The 18,054-nt window shown below is 37.6% G+C and overlaps 1 protein-coding gene across 1 annotated transcript in view; it reads left to right on the top strand.

Moving 5' to 3' along the window:
- The window catches only part of kif4 (kinesin family member 4), a 214,291-nt gene that overhangs the window by 16,473 nt on the left and 179,764 nt on the right, over positions 1-18,054 (top strand). Inside the window, exons 2-3 of the mRNA XM_016276974.1 lie at positions 11,809-11,932; positions 12,023-12,137. Coding sequence (XP_016132460.1) covers positions 11,810-11,932; positions 12,023-12,137 — 238 coding nt within the window. The 5' untranslated portion in view covers position 11,809. The remainder of the gene's footprint in view (positions 1-11,808; positions 11,933-12,022; positions 12,138-18,054) is intronic.

The raw sequence follows: 18,054 nt of genomic DNA, 5'->3' as shown, positions 1-18,054 counted from the left end.
AAGGAAAGATGACTGACAAGACCATGCTGGAGTATCTTGTTAGATGTGCTCCCTTACACAGAGTGCGTGTGATTGCGAAATCGAAAGTGAAAGTAAACAGCGCAAACGCTCATTCAAAAATATTTAAAGGGGTCATATGATGCGATTTCAATTTTTCCTTTCTCTTTGGAGTTTTACAAGCTCTTGGTGCATAAAGAATATCTGTAAAGTTGCAAAGACTATAAAGTCTCAAATCCAAAGAGATATTCTTTATAAAAGTTAAGAGTCAGCCACACCTACCTAAAATGGCTCGTTCTAACATGCCCCCACATATCTACGTCACTATGTGGGAAGATTTGCATAACGCCGCCCAAATGTTCACGCAAAGAAAGAAGGCGCAACTTTTATTCTCGCTGTAGTATTGTTGGCGCCGCCATGTCGTGAAGGCGCTGTGTAATTCGTTGTGAAAGCGAAACTACTTTGTTTGGCCTTCCAAAAGAGGACGATATCTGCTTCGTCATGCCTAGAGCTGATCCGTGCTGGTTGCTGAGGAAATACTACAACTCTGCGCTGTGGATCACCGGATCGGCTTTCACCGTGGAAGAAGCGGAGTCTAGCCCGGGGTCGTCACACGTGGTTGCTGCAAGCCCTCCGAACGCTCCTTCATCGAATCCGCCCGCTGCGCCGTTCTCAAGCCCGCCGCCGCCTCTGCTCACTCTAGCCCTCCGGCCGGTCCTCACTCTAGCCCCCGGCCTCTCCTCACTCTAGGCCACCGTGTGTGATGCTGTTTCGTTGTGAAAGTGAAACTACTTTGTTTGGCCTTCCAAAAATGGACACGACTAGAAATCAGTGGTTAAGCTGTATTTACAACACTGTTCCAGAACACTTCAACCCAAATATTCAGATGTGTGCAGCACATTTTATGGAGGACCGTTTCCTGATCCTGGTAGAGTAGATTACAATGCCGGCTGTTCTGACTCACGAACTGCAAGTACCTTTTTTATATTTAAAGAGTTTTTATATTTAAAGCGATGTGGCAGTGTAGAGTAGGGCTTGTTGTTTGTCATTTCTCCAATCACAAATGCAGACATGGTTTTATGTTTACACGGCACGATGCAACGCGTAAAAAAGACAGTACAAGTCCTTATAATCAGTAATTATGTCCCCACTGGATGCAACAAATGCCTCGTTTATAATGGGTTTTTATGTTTTTGAATCATCGCTCCGGCCTGACAGGGCATCATCATAATATGGTAGGGGCGTAACATTTCTGTCACACGCTTGAGGTATTCGGCCAGTCATAATGCACTGGATAGCTGGCCAATCACAGCACACTGCTTTTCACACTGATGAGCTTTGTGAAAATCGGCACGTTTCAGAAAGGAGGGGCATAGAGGAGAAACCGTAATGTACAGTATGTGGAAAATAATGTTTTATTAACCTTAAACCGCATAAACATTTCATTACACCAAATACACAAAATAATGTCCTTTTTAGCAACATCATATGACACCTGTAAATACACCGCGTCCTGAGAGCTGCTCCCTGATGCGCCAAAATTATATACAATATTAGAATGTTTAAAGGAGTGGACCCAATAATCGCGGGAGCGAAACACATGTTGCAAGAGCAGCGCGGCAATGGTCAGAGATTCAGCGGGGATTCAGCAGATTTTTGTTGGTCCAAAGAGTGGACATGTCCTGGGAAAAGAGGACGTATGGTCACCCTAGCTTTAGGCATTTTATTTTAAGAATGTTTAGCTTAGTTAGCTAACGGTATCTAGCCTACCTGCTGCCATCAAAGCAAGTGTAATTAGGACTGCATTCACGCGCTCTTCGGATGCTCTCATTTCCCGAGTTGTGCTTTTAAGTCGGAATGTGAAAACATGGACACTCGCGTTACTACAAATATTTGTTGGATTTGTATTAGAGCTTTCTGACTTGCGTTCGTGAATTTTCTCAGTCGAGAAATAATTTTTCATGTGCGGTGCCAGTGATCCTTACGTCTGTTTCGGAGAACAAATATTTCAATTGATCGCTCAAGCATTTAAGTGGCACCGAAATGAGGCACTGAAATCTGCGTTCTTGTTCTTCTGTTCTAACCCTACTGACCGGTTGCTCGCACCAACAGGAGGAGGAGGAGGGCCGTGTTACTCTCTACACTGCACTCAACCTGAGGGATTCCTACACTTTAAGTCTTTGAGGAGACATGAAAAACAGTGCATACCGCAGGAATGGTATAACGGAAATTATTAGCGGTTCAATATACCTTGAAACCGGTAATCGGCCCATGCCTAGCGGTGAGTTTGGGTTGCTTAACGTTCATCTGGGAAAACACACTTGATTTGTAACGTAAATCATTTAAACCTATGCCAACACAGGAGAATCCATCAACCTTTCTAAATATGCGATTTATTGTACATCAAAATAAAAGGTTCTGACTTTGCATGTGGCCAAATATTAAAATTAAATGGATTTAAACGTTGAATCACATGAAACCTCACCAGGCAGTTGGTGCCCTCTGCAGGTGTTTGTTATAAATATAGGCATATTACATTATGTATTTAACAGTGTTGTTCAATAAAACCATGTACTTGTTTTTGATACTTTATTTGAGGCCAATTATTATTGCCTCATCGTTACTTTATATATAAATAGTCATATTAAAGCCTGTTTTTCCACTTAGTTCTATTTGTATTACTAAAAAATATCAGATTACTTGTCAAAATAATTAGTAGATTACTAGATTAGCAAAATAATCATTAGTTAAGCACTAGATTAGTTAAAACACTTCAAAATACAACTGCATTGGTTTACTTTCTGTGATTAAAAGGCAAATATTTTGTCAATTTCTTAAAGTATTAAAACTAGAGCTAAGTGTATTGTCACACCCCTAGTGTCTAAGAGCGTGATAAAGCTCATAATTTTCCAAGTATATGAAATAGCTTTCATTCTTCAGGTCAATCATATATTCATGTAAAAAAAAAATCAGTTTGAATAAGGAAAGCGATAACTTTGCCATAGTGTCCTTTCAAATGTTAAAGTTGCCACAGTCATTGCATTCTTTGCATGTGCTGCACTTTATTTGTACCATTTTGTTTTATTCGTTTATTGATTAGATTTTGAAAGATAACAACGTTGATAAGTGAGATCTGATTTTAGCCCTTGAAAACCAAAAAAGTAGTGCAAGTCCTTGAAATTCCTGGAATTTTATTTTGCAGTATCTGTACGAACCCTGTTTAAGTTACCAGTTCTTGGACCATTTTAATGTTTTTGTTGTTAATTGAACTGAACTGTAGTTTTATGTAGTAAACTGTCTTTGTATATTTCCTATTTTATATTAATTTCCTAGTATTTAATTAATTTATATATTTTGAACAAAACAATTTCAGAAATTTAATGTTTTAGATTGTAGGTCATCTTGTACCCTGTCAAGGACAAAGCAAACCAGCAAAACTTAATATCAAAAGCATCCTAAATGTTACATGTGTTTGCACCATATTGTAGTGAGTAAACATTCTTGGTATTGCTGTTTCAAATATCCCACCATAATCTGTAGTCTGAGCTTGTCAAGGGCTAATGGCACTAGTTAGTTTCAAGGAAAATCATTTTCTTTTTTGTTTGCCAAATAGGGTTGCAAAATTCCGGGAATTTTCAAGACTGGAAACTTTCCATGGGAATTAATGGGAATAAACTGGAAATTTGCAAAATTGCAAAATTGCAGGAACTGGGGACTTAAATGTAGTTGAGAAAAAATCTTGCAGCATAATCTTGGTTAAAACAACCTGATTTAATGCAATTTCAGTTTAATTTCTACCCTACACACTGCTCAATCACATGCACACAGCACACTGAAAAAAATTGTTTAAAACGTTCTTGTGCTGTGTAATATACTGTGCAACTAAATTAGGTTATACCATTGTAAAAACAAATACACTGACTGAACAAACCATAGACTGGAACAAACATTTAGGTGATATAATAATAAAACGGAAGTCTAAAAATGACCCTCCCCCACACACAATCCCCTCTAGTCACCTAAGAGGGGGATTCCCCTCCATTTTCTCTGAAGCCACACTTGCTGCATTTGAGCCCAAAGACTACATCTAAGATTTGATATTCTAAATCTATTTGATCTGAGATTCAAGTTTTACTAGTAAATACCAAAAAGTGTTTATTTCTACAGTAGCTAGCTAGCCAGTAAAATCAAGATATGAAAAATCTAAGTGAGTTAGCACTATTTCATTGACAATTTATGAGGTATAAACTAGCTCAAGCTGTGATGCTCTTTCTGCTAGCCAGCTTTCTGTTATCATACAGAAGGACAGTACCTGTCAAAAGTATGGAAACATTACTATTTTAATGTTTTAAACATTGCATTTCTTTAGCTCATCAAGCCTTAATTTATTTGATCAAAAATACAGAACAAAACGGTAATATTGCGCAGTATTACTGGTATTACAATTTAAAATAATGGTTTTCTGTTTTAATATACTTTAAAATATAATGTTTTTCTGTGATGCAAAGCTGATGAGTCATTACTCCAATCTTCAGTGCCACATGATTCTTCAGAAATCATATATGCTTATAATCAATTTTGGAAACAGTTGTGCTGTTTAATATATACAGTGGGGCAAAAAAGTATTTAGTCAGCCACCAATTGTGCAAGTTCTCCCACTTAAAAAGATGAGAGAGGCCTGTAATTTTCATCATAGGTATACATCAACTATGAGAGACAAAATGAGAAAAAAAAACCAGAAAATCACATTGTAGGATTTTTAAAGAATTAATTGGTAAATTCCTCTGTAAAATAAGTATTTGGTCACCTACAAACAAGCAAGATTTCTGGCTCTCACAGACCTGTAACTTCTTCTTTAAGAGGCTCCTCTGTCCTCCACTGGTTACCTGTATTAATGGCATCTGTTTGAACTTGTTATCAGTATAAAAGACACCTGTCCACAACCTCAAACAGTCACACTCCAAACTCCACCATGGCCAAGACCAAAGAGCTGTCAAAGGACACCAGAAACAAAATTGTAGACTTGCACCAGGCTGGGAAGACTGAATCTGCAATAGGTTAGCAGCTTGGTGTGAAGAAATCAACTGTGGGAGCACTTATTAGAAAATGGAAGACATACAAGACCACTGATAATCTCCCTCGATCTGGGGCTCCATGCAAGATCTCACCCCGTGGGGTCAAAATGATCACAAGAACTGTGAGCAAAAATCCCAGAACCACACGGGGGGACCTAGTGAATGACCTGCAGAGAGCTGGGACCAAAGTAACAAAGGCTACATCAGTAACACACTGCGCTGCCAGGGACTCAAATCCTGCAGTGCCAGATGTGTCCCCCTGCTTAAGCCAGTACATGTCCAGGCCCGTCTGAAGTTTGCTGGAGAGCATTTGGATGATCCAGAAGAGGATTGGGAGAATGTCATATGGTCAGATGAAACCAAAATATAACTTTTTGGTAAAAACTCAACTTGTCGTGTTTGGAGGAGAAAGAATGCTGAGTTGCATCCAAAGAACACCATACCTACTGTGCAGCATGGGGGTGGAAACATCATGCTTTGGGGCTGTTTTTCTGCAAAGGGACCAGGACGACTGATCCGTGTAAACGAAAGAATGAATGGGGCCATGTATCGTGAGATTTTGAGTGAAAACCTCCTTCCATCAGCAAGGGCATTGAAGATGAAACGTGGCTGGGTCTTTCAGCATGACAATGATCCCAAACACACCGCCCGGGCAACGAAGGAGTGGCTTCGTAAGAAGCATTTCAAGGTCCTGGAGGGGCCTAGCCAGTCTCCAGCTCTCAACCCCATAGAAAATCTTTGGAGGGCGTTGAAAATCCGTGTTGCCCAGTGACAGCCCCACAACATTACTGCTCTAGAGGAGATCTGCATGGAGGAATGGTCCAAATTACCAGCAACAGTGTGTGAAAACCTTGTGAAGACTTACAGAAAACGTTTGACCTCTGTCATTGCCAACAAAGGGTATATAACAAAGTATTGAGATGAAATTTTGTTATTGACCAAATACTTATTTTCCACCATAATTTGCAAATAAATTCTTTAAAAATCCTACAATGTGATTTTCTGGATTTTGTCTCATTTTGTCTCTCATAGTTGAGGTATACCTATGATGAAAATTACAGGCCTCTCTCATCTTTTTAAGTGGGAGAACTTGCACAATTGGTGGCTGACTAAATACTTTTTTCCCCCACTGTATATATATATGTATATGTGTGTGTGTGTGTGTGTGTGTTCAGAGTTTCACTCTCCGTCAAGCGATCTGTGCTATTTTCCAGTTCATTTGAATGGATGCGCAGCGCACCTATGTTTGTGTATTTGGCGTAACGTAATCTCTAGTGTGAAGGCACACGACTCGCTGACGCTTTCTCTCACGCGCAGAGAGCGAGTGAGAGTCTTACATAACATGCAGCATTGATGCGCTACATGTAAACGATATACTTTGTTGTATTTTCCTGTAAAAATAACAGTTCCTTTGGAATTTTTCAGCTTTTAAGAACTGCCGAGTTTTCCTGTAGTAGGCGGAACTAATGCGCAAACGACAATCTCATTGGCTGGTGCTCACCTATTATCGTCCCTGTTTTGATTTCAGCGAATCAGTTTGAGCAAACGCGCACAACCTGATTAATATTCATGAATCCAGTAGCTCATTAATTCTTAGTGCATTTTTATATTTTTCTTATTAGTAGAATTCGTATTATAATAATAATAATAATATTTAATGTGATTGGCCGAACACCACAAGCACGCGTCGGAAATGTAACGACCCTTACCATAATTGCGAGCTTTAAGCTTTCAAAGTAAATATCAAGACAGTCAATAATGTCGTTAGTTTTACCATCAGTTCAAGCACGAAAGGGCAACATAGTCATGTGACAGACACAGTGATAATGCAGTACACAAGCCGTGGTTAAGATAGCTGACGTGCTATGATTTCTGACAGGCAGTTCACTCTGCTGTCATGTGACCCTGTTCCCCTTACACACACACACACACACGACGCGTTACTCTGCGCTGCGCAAAACTCCGCATTTGAACAGTCAATAGCAAATACTTAAACTAGTAACAAAACCTACTTACAGTCGCTGATTCAGAAGCGCCAGATTATCATAGCAAAGTCGGAATTTACCCTTTTTTTTTTTTTTTTTTAGAAATACCCTTTGTGCACAGCCAGCCTTGTACTCTTCTAGGTTCGTCCATAAAATGCGTTGCATAAATTTGGGGTTCTGGGTTGTGCTGTTCTGTTGTAAATAAATCTTAACCAATGATTCCTAATTGCATCTACTTCCGGAAGGCCAAATAAAGTGCTTTTGCTTTCGCACTGAATCACACAGCATCTCCCTGACATGGCTTTATCAACACTACTGCTGTTCCTGAAACCACGCCGCCTTTCTTTGCATGCACATTTGGGCGGCATTATGCTAATATTTCCACATAGTGACGTAGATATGTGGGGGCATGTTAGAACGAGCCGTTTTAGGTAGGCGTGTCTGACTCTTAACTTTTATAAAGAATATCTCTTTGGATGTGAGACTTTAGTCTTTGCAACTTTACAGATCTTCTTTATGCACCAAGAGCTTGTGACACTCCAACGAAAAAGGAAAACTTGAAGTCGCATCTTATGACCCCTTTAAGAGCACCAGTGTGACTAACCAGATCATCATCATATTTGTGATTTCGCTCAGGGGAGCTTCAAAGGTTTTTGCAGCATTGAGTAATGTATCACAGACATATCTCACAAATCCTTTCATAAGCAAAGTGTGTAGACCGGGTGTAAATAAGAGATTCATTGTGTAGTGTAGAGAGCTTCGTTGATTATAAATGTGAGATCGCGATGAACTAAGATGAGAGACAGCTTTTAATGATTTATAAGGGAGTTTGTAAATGTGATAGCCTACTGATTTAATACAACAGTTCAATAAACAAGAAGTTAATATTAAGTGACTTACATTGTCTGACTATAACACTATTGTCTGATTTAGCTCTATTTCGTCGTTGAAAATAGTTTGAAACAAATTAACAGCTGAGCCGCTGTAAATGAATCTAGTGAGTTAGTGATTCATGATTACCCATTCATAATGACAGTCACTTGCTTCATTCCTGAATGAATCAGCCGTTCAAATGAATCAATTGAATGAATGATTCAGTGATGAAATCAGTGACTTGCCGCCACCTGTTGGCAGTTTTAATTTAATTTTTAAAGTATCTTTTCAGTTATTTAAATTTAATATTTCTATATTCAACATTTTATATTTAAAACCTTAATCTCAACATGAATTTATGGATTTAAGTAGGGATGCACTGATACAAACTCGTTAAAATGCCCCGATACCAAACGCCGATACCACACAGCATGCGATAAGTGCCGTATTCAGACAAAGAAACACCAACAACAGACGGCAGAATGGTTATTAGAGATTAAGGATTTCTACTAGAGCCCGACCGATATGGGTTTTTTGGTGCCGATACTGATATTAGGGAGTTAAAAAAGGCAGATATCGATAATTTTTTTTCAATGATCAAATGTGGTGATCAAACACTTATAATGACGTGACGGAGATATGTAATGGAGGCAGGGCATTTAACAATTTGACAAACTTTATTATCCAAAATGAGTCTGACATCAGTGCACTGAACAGTAAAGTTGAAGTTTATTCAACTTTAATTCTATTCAATTCCATTCAACTTTATTCTGTTGGAAGTTTTTCATTTCAGAACATTCATTCACGGATTTGCGCTACTGTCTTCACACACAGACGAAACTTACTAGAAAGTGTGAAGTGTGACATAATATACCTCTGTAAATAAATACAATATAAATAGGGATGCACCAAAATGAAAATTCTTGGCCGAAACCGAACAAAATGAAACACTGGGCCGAATACAGAACACAGTTTTTCGAGTTTTTTTCCCCCCATGTGTTTTGCCAAATTTTTTTTCACCATTGCATAGATTAAAAAAGCAAAATGTGCTTTTTACTGTTTTGTCTTGCTTTTCAAAAAAAAAATCAATTACAAAACATTTTTAACATTCTAGCAGACACTAAACCAACAAAGCACAATTTAACTTAAAATTAATAAGTTAGAAAAATAATAATTTTTGGCCATCTTGAATCAGGCATGTGTTTTTTTTTTTTTTTTACTGTACAATTAAAAGGAGCCTTGCTGAGAAGAGACTTCTTTTAAAACATTAGAAAATATTACAGATCCTAATTTGAACACTGTGTGAATGTTATAATAAATGTATTAAAACAGAGCTGTTGTAATGATTATTATCATTATTATTGTCTTTTTATTTTATTTTACAGAACAGTAAAATTACAATACTAACATTTATGAATGTTGATGAGTTATTTTTCTCAACATTTATTTTGGCGGAAACGCGCAGGAAGACCTCAATGCTTATTTTTGTTGATAACAGATTTATAAATGAGTCATTACGAATACGTCGTACGTATCGTATTGTCACATGCCTTGTAAAAATGTGACTGAGCAACTGACGACTGTATCAGCGCAGATTTTCCTTGCGCTTTGGACTTTGAACCCTGGTTAACAAGCAGATCTGTTGTGAGTTCATGCAGCGCTGTCAGAATACATGCAATGCGCGCGTGTATTAGAAAACATAACATTCTGCAGTTTATTTACTAATTGTTTAAGGCCATTTCGCGATTTCAATCATCATACAGTAACCAGCAACAATCACCCCTTCCTCTTCTCATCGAAGACATGCGATGCAGCACTAACCAGTCTCTCGCTGTCGGTGCTTGTAATAATTTTTGCATCTTTCTCCGACAGTTTAAATCAGGGCTGTCCAAACTCGGTCCTGGAGGGCCGGTGTCCTGCAGAGTTTAGCTCCAACCCTAATTAAGCACACCTGAACCAGCTAATCAAGCTCTTACTAGGCATAGAAACTTCCAGTCAGGTGTGTTGAGGCAAGTTAGAGCGGTCGAATAAGACCATGCTTGATTGCTGCTGCCTGAATAAGAGACCTCCTTACTGAAGTGAAAGTGTTGGCTGGTGTCACTATCTTGCAAACGTGCCACCAAATTCGGGGGATCCCTTCAGCTCGAGGAGCCCTCTCGAACGCCACCCTCCACACATCGGTAGCCCCCCATGATCGCTTGATCGATTCATATCGGCGGCATATTCGCCGATACCGATCTATCGGCGAATAGGCTCATATCGGCCGATAATATCGGCAAAACGATATATCGGTCAGGCTCTAATTTCTATGAAGTATATGTATGCAATGAATATAATGTTAAAATTCAGTATTAACGCCTGTATAGCTGACGTGTGTGAACTGATAAGCAAAGCATGCATAGTGGGTTGAGCGCGCGGCGGCGCACATGCGCAAGCTTGTCGAGTTAATATCCCTTTCTCACAGACATCACTGGAAAGTTTGTAGTTCGGTTGGATATGTCAAAAACAAGTAAGTAAAACAATGTACAAGTTACTTAACAGTAGGGAGGGAGAGAGAGAGCGTGCACGCTTCTGTTGTGTGATCTTTGATGTTCACTCACTTAGCACATGCATCATTTGGATTAAAACTAAACTGTAAAAATAAGACCATTTATAGGGGCATTCACTATAAACACAATTTATTTTCAATCTTAGGCATACACGACTTTCTGGCGAAAGTGAATCTAGCATACCAAATTATACCTAAAAATTATATCTAAAAATTCTTCACACAGTGGACTACCAGTAAAACTTATAAAAATTTGGGACCAAAAATTATTCAGAATCTGGGGAAAACAAATTCAAAAAAAGTTCAGGTTTGCATGAACCTGGATGACAGCATGTCCAGGAGACTACAGGCTGTCATTAAGGCTAAGAGTTGCCCGACTAAGTATTGATAGTTGTCTAAATATGGTCATACTAACAGCTGTCTTTTTGGTTGATTGTAATTCATTACATACCTTTGTATCAAAGTTATCTAGCATTATCAAGCTGAGTTTGTTCTGACACAGTTTAACTCTGAGTTCTTGTCGTATTTTATTACCATTTTCTAAACTATAGTGAATAAACTGTGATAATGTGAGAAAAGTTGAAGGTGTCTGAATAAATTTTGGTTTGACTATCTATTTGATAAATGAAGTTAACCAACTAACATTATACATACATTTTTTGTTTATGTACCCAATATTTAAAAAATGTACAAATCCAATAAAAATATCGGTACTCTGTATCGGCAAGTACAAAAAAAATAAAAGTATCTGTATCGGGCGAGTACTGGAAAAAGTGGTATCGGTGCATCCCTAGATTTAATTGCACTCATGCCACCTCTGAGCCTCGTTAAATGTCTGAAAATAGACCTACAAGCCACTTTTGTTCTTCTGTGCCACCTCTGTACAAATTAATTTTGTTAATACTGATTTCATTTGATTGGTAACTTATTCTTCTTATTCTACTTGTTCTTATTCTGTTGTTTTAATTAGAATTTTTAAAAAGCTTATAAAATATATATATTTTTAATTTGACAGATGACATACTTTTAATAAAGTTTTAAAAAATGCCATTACAAAGGTAAAAACTAATTTCCACTGTAAATCACTTTGAGTCAAATATCACCTCGTAATGGGAAGGCAAATTTTTTTTCAATCCAATTTTGGATTATTGATTAGAAGGCGCTCCTAAATCTTTGACTGTGCTCCTAAAATTTTTAAGTTAGGAGCACAAGCGTTCCTAAAAAGAAAAGTAAGCGTAGAGCCCTGGCTTGTCTTCCTTTGTGCAAACTGGCTTTTTCAGACAATATGTGAGTTCAGGTTGTAATTTGGTGACTTTATCTGCTCTTTCAGGATGACCAAGGAGGATGAGAAGGTAATTCCTGTGAGGGTTGTGATGAGATGCCGGCCTTTGGTTTCCAAAGAGATCAATGAAGGATGTCAGTGCTGTCTCACTTTTGTTCCCGGTGAACCTCAGGTCTGTCATGAGACCTTGCCTATTTTATTCACATTTATGCACTAAAAAGTAATGTTGTTAAATATTCATTAAATACGGTTTTCCTTTCAGGTGATCGTGGGAAATGACAAGGCTTTCACCTATGATTATGTCTTTGACCCCACAACGGAGCAGGAGGAAGTATTTAACACTGCTGTGTCTCCATTATTGTCAGGGCTTTTTAGAGGTTTGTAAAGCAGTCCCGCTAGAATTTTTGATACTTTTCCCCCCTGATTTTTGCAGCCCAAAGTGGCTAAATTTGGTCACACCAGCATGGTGTCAATGTTAACATCAGCATTTGTTGAAAATACACAATCAGTTGTACAGTGCCACTGAATCAGTACAGTGTCTGTTCCGTGACACTAGTTGTTGCAGCCCTATTTTAAATCTACTGCATACAATCAATTGAAAAAATCGATTAATATCGATTATGAAAATCATCAACAACGATTTTCATTATCGATTACTCTGGTCTGCCCTCAGTGCACGTCCAACTTCAGCAGGTTGCGTCAAATTACAGCACTGAATTACGCATTTCTATGGACAAAATGCATCTAAAAATAGTGGAGGAAACACAATGAGATTCTGCGGGAGAGTTACGTGATCCAAGCTGCCCAAAACATGAGAATTCTTTATTTTAAGCTTTAAGCTAATGCATTAGCGTAATGGCTTGCCCTGTCAGGCGCTTTGACAGATGATGCGTGTGCGTCCTCAGTGCAAAAACTTTTAGTTTAAGGTCATATCCTTATGTATAAATGTCACAAATTCATGCGAGCATTTTCATTTTTGCATAAAGGTCCGTCCTTACAGTCTGTGTTAAGTTTTAATCTTTACTGAATGAGCGGCGGGCACGTGCAAGTGCGTCAGATTTTATTCGTCTTTATCATCTTTATTATTATTTTAATGCAGAGATTTAAACTATATTCACTATATACAATGCTTAACAAATTTATTAAAACAAATTTATGTAGGTTATTTAGGTTTTTAACAAATTATGGTTTGTCACTGCTGCTCTAAACTAACAGTACTGGTGATTACAAATAATTTTTTTGTTTTCTGTATTGGTTAGTCCTTCAATATGCGTAAGCTCTTTAGTAACAGTAGTAGGCAATTTCTAATGCTATAATATAAGGGGGGTGGGAGAAAAAAACAGACCAACTAATCGATTATGAAAATAATCGTTAGTTGCAGCCCTAATGTAAAATATTTTTTATTATTTCACGACACCGCACCATTTTACATTTTCTACAGTTTAAAGGGAGCAGCATATCAAAACAACATGGCTGTATACATTACAAGCACTCAGGGTTGTTTATGGTAATGATCTTTCGGCACTATATCCTGTATTTTTATCTAGAGTCAAACTTACTTAATTTAAGCACTCTCTGCTGCCCAGCTAAAGATGTAATGACGCAATAATTTTATCAACAGTAGTAGAAACATAGTGAGCAGCGAAATAGATTATTTTCACTAAAACGCTGCAGAAAACGAGAATTTTGCAAATAGTTATTTTTATCTGCCATATATGACTCAGATGGTCCGACCGCTCAAATAAACAAAGGTTGTGATTAGTTAATTTTGTCAGCTATTTTTAATTTAGTCTTGGTCCTGTCAAATGTAACTAACTTTTTTTTAACGTTTTTATCATATTTAGTCAACTTGTCCTGTTTTAGTTCTAGTCATGTTTTAGTCGACTAAATGTCTGAGCATTTTAGTCTAGTTTTAGTCAGTGGAAACTTACACATTTTCGTCACAATTTCTTCTTACTGTATAATGGTTAAAATGATGAGAAAAAATTATTTTGCTAAATTTTAATTGCAATGATTGTTGTCATTTGGGAAATTAATTTTTACATTTCATTAGAAGTTGTTTCACCAATAAGCACAAATCAATAGAATATCGACTTGTATGCATGGTTTATTTTACCTCATTTAACGTTAGTGTACAGATTTATAACAGGATATCAATTAGAGGCTAAATAAACACCAAAGACTTCAGATATACACTCGCCCTGTCTATGTTATGAAAACTGGTGTGACAAAAATCTACTCTCAAATATAATAAGAGAAATTCCTAATAGTATTTCCAATAATTCCAAATTGCATTAATGTTTCTCTTTTAAAACAACGGCAAAAAAAACGTATTGCTTCACAGAGGTTGCTTAAGTAACGTTACAATCAGCAACCACTATCGCAAACAATACAGTCGAGATCCACGACAGAACACAGACTGGCTGAATGACACTTTAATTTAAGAAGAATACCTCTAATGGAGATCGCTGAACTCCAGCTTACTTGTACAGTACCATAAGTCGGTGTTTTCAGATCACGGCACCTCCGCAGAGAGAGTGCGTGTGAATGGTTGCCAGATTGCATAAAGCAAAAAGCTGGGCAGAGTATGTATCCGTTTAACAGAAAAGCTCTGATTGAAGGATTTGATCTCTGCCAAACATGGGTATCTAAATGTAAAAATAATAATAGCCCAATAAAACATCTGGGGCCCGTTTCAGAAAGGAGGTTAAGTGAAAACTCGGAGTATGTTAACCCTGAAATGAGGGTAACTCTGGGTTTTCCGTTTCAGAATTGCAGGTATGTCAAACCCGAGAAAGCAGGGTAAGTCAAGCCCGTTTCTGAAAGGGAGTTAACTTATACTCATACCTTATACCATGGTAACTTACTCTGTGAACCTAACCTGGTCAGGAGCAGGTTTTCTTCGGGAAACCCAGAGTTTCTTTCTGTCTCCTCCCCCTTTTTAAAGTGCAAGTGATGTTTAAATCCTTCATTCATTCATGCACGCATGAAAATTATTTTCTTACTAAGTTTTTTTCTTATTTCAAGTACAAATATCTAAAAAAATTTAATCAATATGGATTTTCTATATAAGAAAATGATATAAGATATTTAGTCTTGTTTCCTGAGGGGGATATAAATTAAGTAAATTTTACTTAAAGGGGTCCTATTATGCTTTTTCACTTTCGACTTTAGTTAGTCTGTAATGTTGCTGTTTGAGCATAAAGATCTGCAAATTTACAAAGCTCAAAGTCCAATTCAAAAGGAGATATTTTATTTAACAAATCACTTTTCAAAAACTACAACGAATGACTCATTTGGACTACAACGAATATTTTCCGGGATTTGTGATATCACAAATACCGACGAATGGGGCGAGACCTGGTTGATCTGCACTAGAGAAGGCAACGAGTGTTATCACCATGTCGGAGACACGTTAGCTTTCCCAAGGCAGATGAACTTAGAGCGGTTACAATCATCCGGGTTTAAATCGCGCTCAAAATGATTTGATATGGACGCAATATTTGCACTGAAGCTCGCAGTATGGTAAGGGGCATGACATTTCCCGACCAGGCGCAGAGTGGTGTCAATTACAACACACACTGGCCCAGCTAACCAATCACAGCACATTTCATATTTCAGAAGGCGGGCCTTCATTTGATACAGGAACTATTCGAGCGGTTCATGCCAGACTGGGGAGAGAGGGGTTGTTGTAATATAAAATGTGAAAAATAATGTGTTTTTCAAACAACCTAGTATGAGAGCCTGTTCTAGTACACCCCCAAAACTAAATCAAGACTTTGTAAAAGAGCATAATAGAACCCCCTTTAAGTAAAAGTAAGGTTGTCTATTACTAAGTGCAAATTTACAGTAGCTCTGCCCTCCAATGCCACAAAAGGTCAAATACGACGCGCATGAATAACGGCTTCAGTAGTGTAGGCAGTAACGGATTGGGTGTGGAGAACTAGCTTGTGACACGATTGACCAGTTTCGAGCCCGGCTTTTGCCGAGCTCGCTCTTTTTACTTTTCCCATCACATATCACATTAGAATTTATTTTCAATAAAAATGAAGAAAATGTTCTAAAAGTGGAAGTAAAGTGCTTAACGAGTGTTTAATAATGATAAAAGTATTTATAATTTTAATGAATACAATAATTTACGCTGTTATTATTGCATCCTGTTAATGTACAACAATACTGAGGTGCAAATAGTTTGTATCTGCCAGTATAAAGTATAAATAGCATCTAATTTGTATTTACACTTATTGCAAAGAACTGCTGCTTTTAGATGGTAAATAGAAGATATCACTATTTTCAATAAGTGTAAATGCCATCTAGAGCTGATCTTATCCTGCTTTGTTTGGAGCTCTTTTTGTCGGAGAAGACCAGGCAATATTGTGTCTAAAGTGTGACTCACTCAATATTACCTTCTTGTTTGTTGAACTCTTTAAAATCTATATCACATTTGCGGTCATGCTCACATGCTGATATTCGGAAAAACTGTACTCTTGCTTGTGTGTTTTTATGTAACTGTATCATATCTCATAAGTCTAAAATACAAAAACCAAAATAAATCACTTTTACAGACTTTTAAATTAAATGTTCCCTCCTGGTAGAATGACCTGCCCAACTTGATCCGAGCAGCTGAGTCCTTAACCATCTTCAAGAATTGGCTAAAAACGCATCTCTTCCATCTTTATTTGACCCTCTAACTCTTGCACTCTCTATTCTAATTCTATTCTTAAAAAAAAACAAAACAAAAAACACTTGTCTCTTTTAGACTTGCACTCTATTCATTTGCTGCTTGTTTTCTTTAAAAAAACAACTAACACTTGCTTTCTAATCTTTTTGTATTCTATCGGTTTTCTTTTCATTTATTATACAATTAACAAAAGCAAAAAGACCTTTGACACTAGCTTGCTCTATTCTATCGGTTTTCTTTTTATTTATTATCTTTAAAAAACCCTTGCTACTTGTACTGCGTTAAGCTAACTGAGACTTGTTATAGCACTTGTATATCATTGCTCTTTTGTTGATTTTGATTGCTTCCATTGTCCTCATTTGTAAGTCGCTTTGGATAAAAGCGTCTGCTAAATGTTAATGTAATGTAAAAACCCATACAGGGCTATTATTTGCTTTCATAACTAGAATTCTAGGGGCATTCTAGTTGAATTCATCATGCAGTGAGTACTTTTGGACTCAACATATCTTTGCTTTTTTGCAAAATGAGTGATATATATATATATACACACACACACTCTGTCAGCTCCCATATTGTTAAAATAAGAATTACAATATTATCATAGACAATCAATATCGCACACCCCCTATGGCTGCATGAACATGTCAGTTTGCTTACTTGCATCACTAGCTTTAATTGTGTGGCTTCACAGGCTAAGGAATGCATGATTAACCAGCTGATTATAAACTAATGCAAATAGATGGTAGTGCTGGGCGTTATGACCAAAAATTTATATCACTGTATTTTTCAACATTTTACCGGTTTCACGGTACATGACGGTATTTTTTTTTTCATGCATGACCGGGTGTTAACCATATTTTCTACTGATTGAGAGAGGAAATACTGCAGTATATTGACTTAGAATGCCCTATTTTACTGTCATGATGAGTGAATAGTGTCAAAAAATACCACACTAAATGGTGACTAAACACGACCCCTTTTAATACATGTTAACTAGGAGTCACTCTCATTTATAAATGCTGCATTGTCTGATAAAATCAACATGCATCTACACTAAAGAGCGGCTATGCGGTTGTTTTGGCTATGTTTTTTGTCTCATGCAGCGCACTGCCTGCGTCTGAGTAACAAATTAAAAAAAACAACAAAGTGCATGTGATATTAACAGACGAACTACGCTCATATTTATAATTCCAAACAATCAGCAAAAGACAGGTGCTAGGAAATGCTGTTTTGTACTCATTTATTGACGAGTCGGCTGCGGTGCGGCCAACTGAATGCGCTGCTTCTCTACCGCTCACTGCACAGAACTGATGCCGAGAGAGAGGTGACACTTCTCCGGGAAAGTCAGACCTCGCGTTCGCGGGACAGCACTGGCGAAATCTTCCAACTGAACCATAGCTAAGGTTTATCCAAAAAAGTCGCTAGGTTTGTCAGTATGAATATTCTATGGAAAAGATCCGCTAAAAGGGTCTGAAAGTTGCTAAATCTGCTAAAGTCGCGCCCGTGTGCATGTGAGACGCGGGAGCTGATGGCAGGGGGCGGTGGATATTTGTGGGGGTCAATGTGGATATTGTGGATGAGTTCTTCTGTGTCATCACGTTCTATTAGTTCTA

This window comes from Sinocyclocheilus grahami, unplaced genomic scaffold, assembly GCF_001515645.1.
Source record: "Sinocyclocheilus grahami isolate Dianchi unplaced genomic scaffold, SAMN03320097.WGS_v1.1 scaffold107.1, whole genome shotgun sequence".
Lineage (NCBI taxonomy): Eukaryota > Metazoa > Chordata > Actinopteri > Cypriniformes > Cyprinidae > Sinocyclocheilus > Sinocyclocheilus grahami.
This window is presented reverse-complemented; position numbering and strand designations above follow the sequence as displayed.